Raw genomic sequence first — 6,592 nt, 5'->3', positions numbered from 1 at the left:
CAACTGTTCATTTACCTCGTTGACTGTTTGTTAACCTCTTTGACTGTTTGTTTACTTCTCTGACTGTTCGTTTACCTCTCCAACTGTTCGTTTACTTCTCAGACTGTTCATTTACCTCGTTGACTGTTTGTTAACCTCTCTGACTGTTCGTTTACTTCTCCGACTGTTCGTTTACTTCTCTGACTGTTTGTTTACTTCTTTGACTGTTCATTTACCTCTCCAACTCTTCGTTTACCTCTCCGACTGTTCGTTTACTTCTCCGACTGTTTGTTTACTGTGTTGACTGTTTGTTTACTGTGTTGACTGTTTGTTTACTGTGTTGACTGTTTGTTGACCTCTCCGACTGTTCGCTTACTTCTCCGACTGTTCGTTTACCTCTCCGACTGTTTACTAATTTGTCCGACTGTTCGTTTACTTCTCCGACTGTTCGTTTACTTCTCCGACTGTTCGTTTACTGTGTTGACTGTTTGTTAACCTCTCCAACTGTTCGGTTACTTCTCCGACTGTTCGTTTACTTCTCCAACTGTTCGTTTACTTCTCCGACTGTTCGCTTACCTCTCCGACTGTTCGCTTACCTCTCCGACTGTTCGTTTACTTCTCCGACTGTTCGTTTATTTCTCCAACTGTTTGTTTACTGTGTTGACTGTTTGTTTACTGTTTGTTTACTGTGTTGACTGTTTGTTAACTTCTCTGACTGTTTGTTTACTGTGTTGACTGTTTGTTAACTTCTCTGACTGTTTGTTTACTGTGTTGACTGTTAACTTCTCTGACTGTTTGTTTACTGTGTTGACTGTTTGTTTACTTCTCTGACTGTTTGTTTATAATGTTAACTGTTTGTTAACTTCTCCAACTGTTCGTTTACCTCGTTGACTGTTAACGTCTCAGACTGTTTGTTAACTTCTGACTGTTTGTTAACTTCTCTGACTGTTTGTTAACTTCTCTGACTGTTTGTTTACTTTGTTGACTGTTTGTTTACTTTGTTGACTGTTTGTTAACTTCTGACTGTTTGTTAACTTCAGACTGTTAACTTTTCAGACTGTTTGTTAACTTCAGACTGTTTGTTAACTTCAGACTGTTAACTTTTCAGACTGTTTGTTAACTTCAGACTGTTTGTTAACTTTTCAGACTGTTTGTTAACTTCTGACTGTTTGTTAACTTCTGACTGTTTGTTAACTTCTCTGACTGTTTGTTTACTTTGTTGACTGTTTGTTAACTTCTCCGACTGTCTATTTACCTTGTTGATTAATGTCATGGCAAACATGAGGAGCTCAGTGTCGGAGCCGTTTCTCTCCTCCAGGACTTCCATCAGGTAACTCCATGGCTTCACACCTACAATACACATTTGAAACTGCAGGTAACCATAGCAACAATCATTGTACAGTATAACACACGTGTCACATGATCTGCTTTACATTGAAGACCTTCACAGATTTTAATGTATATAAGATGAGCTTGTTAATTTAAACACACCGCTCATTAATATTAATAAATTGAGTTAATAAACTGAACTGAATATTTTGGGCTGTTTTATGTTGATGATTGTCTGAATGTTTGATGAAAGTTACTGAACTATGAAAACATCAACAGATTCATTAAAAACTTTAGAGCTGAGAGAAGTCGATTAACATGTATTCAAATTAAATGTTTGAGTTGTTTTCCTGTGATGACAGGACTTCCTGTTCAACATGTTGTACCTCTCTGTCCGTCCACAGTGTTGACTGCGTTGATCAGCAGAGGACTGTTAGACTCGGCGTATTCGACAAAGACTATGAGGAGCTTCAGAGACGTCTTCACCACCAGACGAGACTACAGAGAGACAAAGTTCAGAAAGTGTCCACCAGGGGGCGTCACAGCGCCGCTCTCATGTTCAACATTCTTTGACATTCATTTAACTTTTTTTTCAAAATAAAAGATGGTTTTCAGATTTAGTCACAGATTTAATTAACAATTCAAACTTTAATGAAATGAAGACGATTAATACAAAACATGATCAGTTTAAAATCTCACCAGACTTCCTGTCAGCGTGTAGAGCCACTGAACCGTCTCATTGTGATTAATGACTCCATTCATCCCATCAACAAACAGCATGATCTGACTGAGAGCTGCAGACAGGTCAGACAGACAGACAGGTCAGACAGACAGACAGGTCAGACAGGTCAGACAGGTCAGACAGACAGACATGTCAGACAGACAGACAGTCAGACAGGTCAGACAGACAGACAGGTCAGACAGACAGACAGACATGTCAGACAGGTCAGACAGGTCAGACAGGTCAGACAGACATGTCAGACAGGTCAGACAGGTCAGACAGGTCAGACAGACAGACAGACAGACAGACAGACAGACAGACAGACAGACAGACCGACCATCATCGAGGTGAGGACTGTTCAGGAGTGACTGATGTTACTGAGCACAAAGACTGACTGCAGGAGGTCTGTGGACCGTCTGAGAGTCCAGGACCAGGACCAGGTCTGGACCAGAGTCTCACCTCTCAGGATGTAGTTCTGGTAGTTGTGGTCGGCCTCGGCTCCGACTTTAATGAAACAGGTCAAACCTTCAGAAGCCACAAACTCTGGAACCAGGTCTTTATCATCCTGAAGACAGAGAGACAATCAGACTGTGGACAGGTGTGTACAGTATGGACAGGTGTGTACAGGTGTGTACAGTATGGACAGGTGTGTACAGGTGTGTACAGTATGGACAGGTGTGTACAGTATGGACAGGTATAGACAGGTGTGGACAGGTATGGACAGGTGTGTACAGTATGGACAGGTATGGACAGGTGTGGACAGGTATGGACAGGTGTGAACAGTATGGACAGGTGTGTACAGGTGTGTACAGTATGGACAGGTATGGACAGGTGTGTACAGTATTGACAGGTATGGACAGGTGTGTACAGGTGTGTACAGTATGGACAGGTGTTTACAGTATGGACAGGTATGGACAGTATGGACAGGTGTGTACAGTATGGACAGGTATGGACAGGTATGGACAGGTGTGTACAGTATGGACAGGTATGGACAGGTGTGTACAGGTGTGTACAGTATGGACAGTATGGACAGGTGTGTACAGGTGTGTACAGTATAGACAGGTATGGACAGGTGTGTACAGTATGGACAGGTGTGGACAGGTGTGGACAGTATGGACAGGATGCACAGGTGTGGACAGGTGTTACCTGGAAAAGCTGTTTGAGGGAGAACAGAGAGCGTCTGAGCTCTGGACCCTGAGAGTTATACAGCTTCTCTGAAAGACACAAAGAAGAAAACAGGAAGTCAAAGAATAAATATATAAACATATGAAAATATAAATATATACGCGTACATATACTTCCGTTTAGGCTCACTTAGAAAATTCCATGTTTTGCATGAAACCCTTAAGAAATGAGTTTAAATAGGACATGTCGCAACATGAATGTGAAATATGTGACGAGGTGAAAATACAGATTTTAATTGAATAAAGAATCCTCCATCTGTCAGCTGAAGGTGATCTGAAGACACTTCCTCCCATGCTTCCTGAAGCTCCGACCACAGGTTGGACTGTCTTCATGGGCCCTTCTTACATAACATCTGGTCAAGCTGCTCCACAACAGCTCAACAGCTGAGATGTTGATGGTGCTGACCACACCATGACAGACAGAACACCAGCTGACTGCTTCTTCAGCTCCACCCTGAGCTGAGCTTTACTCTTCTTTTCCAGTCTGAGGTTTGGCTTCTTCTCTGTCCAGAAGGCCAGCAGCCCTGAGGCTCCTCTTCACTGCTGATGTTCATCTGGTGTTCTGCAGGTATATTTAATGAAGCTGCCAGTGAAGGACCTGTGAGCGTCTGTTTCTCCAGATACTCTGGTGTTCTTGTCCTCTGGTTCAGTCAGACTGAGGTCTCCTCGTTCTGTCCTGGTCAGAGCCAGTTTGAGCTGCTCTCTGACCTGGATCGTTCACAGCATTGGACCAGATCTTCAGTTTCATTCCTCAGAACAAGAACAGACGGACACGTTTCAGAAGAAACTTCTTTGTTTGTGGACATGTTGAGCCTGATGGACCCACAGCTGCTGATGCTGCAGACACTCAGCTGGTCTGAAGAAGACCAGTGTTTCCAGCCGTGCTGCCATGACTGCAGAGGTGTTTCTAATGTCAGACATTTCAAATGAGCACAGACAAACACAGCATGCAGTCTGCACACGAGCCTCTGTACACCTGTGGAGATATTCTGTTACAGATCAGCTGTTTGCAGCTGTGTTTTTGATCATTCTGATTAAAAAATATGCTTTTATTTTGAAAACATGGAATTTCCTAAGCGACCCCAAACTTTTGAACGTAGTGTATGAACATATAAATATATAAACATATAGAGAAACAGCACGCCAGCAAAGGAAGGAGGGAGGAGGGGGGAGTAAAGGAGGGAGGAGTAAAGGAAGGAGGGAGGAGTAAAGGAAGGAGGGGGAGTAAAGGAGGGAGGAGTAAAGGAGGGAGGAGTAAAGGAAGGAGGGAGGAGTAAAGGAAGGAGGGGGAGTAAAGGAAGGAGGAAGGAGGGAGGAGTAAAGGAAGGAGGGAGGAGGGGGGAGTAAAGGAGGGAGGAGTAAAGGAGGGAGGAGTAAAGGAAGGAGGGAGGAGGGGGGAGTAAAGGAGGGAGGAGTAAAGGAGGGAGGAGTAAAGGAAGGAGGGAGGAGGGGGGAGTAAAGGAGGGAGGAGTAAAGGAGGGAGGAGTAAAGGAAGGAGGGAGGAGGGGGGAGTAAAGGAGGGAGGAGTAAAGGAGGGAGGAGTAAAGGAAGGAGGGAGGAGGGGGGAGTAAAGGAGGGAGGAGTAAAGGAGGGAGGAGTAAAGGAAGGAGGGAGGAGGGGGGAGTAAAGGAGGGAGGAGTAAAGGAGGGAGGAGTAAAGGAAGGAGGGAGGAGGGGGGAGTAAAGGAGGGAGGAGTAAAGGAGGGAGGAGTAAAGGAAGGAGGGAGGAGGGGGGAGTAAAGGGGGGAGGGGTAAAGGAGGGGGGAGTAAAGGGAGGAGGGAGGAGGGGGGAGTAAAGGAGGGAGGAGTAAAGAAAGGAATGAAACTGTTTAATGTTTGTTTCTCTCAGAGGTCACGACCCCGACTCATTTCACAGGAAGTGATGACACATCAGACAGTGACACTCGAACCACAGGAAGTCCTGGCAGTGTTGTCATGGTAACATGTTAATCACACCCTGCCACAACAACATCAACACTGCCCTCTGGAATTCTGGGACATCAGAGCTTGGCTGGTCAGACTCCAGATACGAGCTGTCAGACAAAAGTAATCGAGTAAAAATCTTTAAATATTTACCTCTGAGCTCATTAGTGATGTAATTATACAACACATCAACATTTTGATTGGCTGAGAGCCGATAGCATCGATTACTGACTGATGACATCTAAAGACAACAAGGAAATGCAGTGTTTATACACACACACACACACACACACACACACACACACACACACACACACACACACCCCATCTGGAGACAAACATGGGCTCTTATTGTGAAACATCTCCGACAGGATGCACAGACGTGTGGAGACGAAGCAGGACGACGACCTGTGGCGAGTGACGAGACGTCAAACGCAGAAATCACACCTCCATCCTGTTTCCCACAGAGTTGTCTGAGCGTTGTCTGAGCGTTGTCTGAGCGTTGGTTGACTGACGAGTAAACAGGAAGTTGATGCTTAGTTTATTTACTTCTCTGTAAACTCAGCTGAGCTGCTCACGTGGAGCTCATGGCCACGAGAACTGTGGCGGAGTCCGACACACTGAAGGGTCACATGACTCATAACCCCCACACACACACACTGTGTGTTCACCTTTCTAAAAATAGAAACCACCCACAGACCTCAGGTCAGCTGAGACGGGTCAACAATGTCCAGAACCTTCAGCGTGTCCAAACCACTACCAACTACCCAGAACCCTCTGCCAGGGACTGGCCATGAGTCATGCCGAAAACATCAACAGTGACGGGGTCCGCCTCCTCCGGCTTCACACTGCAACCATGATGCAGGAATAGATGGTCAGCTGACACAGAGACATTTCACAGAAAGACGACAGATTTCAGAGAGAGAGACAGACAGGCAGAGAGAGACAGAGACAGGCAGAGACAGACAGACAGAGAGAGACAGACAGGCAGAGAGAGACAGAGACAGAGACAGAGACAGGCAGAGAGAGACAGACAGAGAGAGACAGACAGGCAGAGAGAAACCGTTAGAACAACAAACTTTAGAACATTAAACAACGTTGTGAACAAATAAACGTTAGAACAGTTAGAACAACGTTAGAACAACGTTGAACATTAGAACGTTTGAACATAGAACGTTGAACATTAGAACGTTTGAAACGTTAGAACAACTTAGAGCAACGTTAGAACAAGCAGAACGTTAGAACATTAGAACAACGTTAGAAAACAGAACGTTAAACATTAGACAACTTTGAACAGTAGAACGATTGAACATTAGAACGTTTTGAACATTAGAACGTTTGAACATTAGAACGTTTGAACACGTTAGAACAACGTTAGAACAACGTTAGAACATTAAACATGTTAAACATAGACAATGTTAGAACTGAGAACAACGTTAGAACAAACTATATAACAA

The 6,592-nt window shown here is 44.5% G+C and overlaps 1 protein-coding gene and 1 long non-coding RNA gene across 2 annotated transcripts; both read right to left on the bottom strand.

Annotated features, from left to right (window-relative positions):
- Positions 1-299: 299 nt before the first annotated feature.
- On the bottom strand, positions 300-675 carry LOC113745563 (uncharacterized). The gene is made up of 2 exons (XR_003462196.1): positions 496-675; positions 300-375 (listed from the first exon to the last, which is right to left on the bottom strand). It is a non-coding gene; the product is annotated as an uncharacterized LOC113745563 (long non-coding RNA).
- A 379-nt stretch (positions 676-1,054) lies between these two features.
- Positions 1,055-5,595, bottom strand: LOC113745562 (FH1/FH2 domain-containing protein 3-like). The gene is made up of 6 exons (XM_027277169.1): positions 5,459-5,595; positions 3,176-3,243; positions 2,489-2,594; positions 2,008-2,102; positions 1,695-1,806; positions 1,055-1,329 (listed from the first exon to the last, which is right to left on the bottom strand). The coding sequence occupies exons 1-6, from the start codon at positions 5,475-5,477 to the stop codon at positions 1,076-1,078; spliced, it is 654 nt and encodes a 217-aa protein (XP_027132970.1). The 5' UTR covers positions 5,478-5,595; the 3' UTR covers positions 1,055-1,075.
- Positions 5,596-6,592: the final 997 nt, after the last annotated feature.

The sequence above is a fragment of the Larimichthys crocea genome, unplaced genomic scaffold (assembly GCF_000972845.2).
Source record: "Larimichthys crocea isolate SSNF unplaced genomic scaffold, L_crocea_2.0 scaffold8451, whole genome shotgun sequence".
NCBI lineage: Eukaryota > Metazoa > Chordata > Actinopteri > Sciaenidae > Larimichthys > Larimichthys crocea.
Note: the sequence above shows the minus strand (reverse complement) of the source record. Positions and strands in the feature narration are given on the sequence as shown.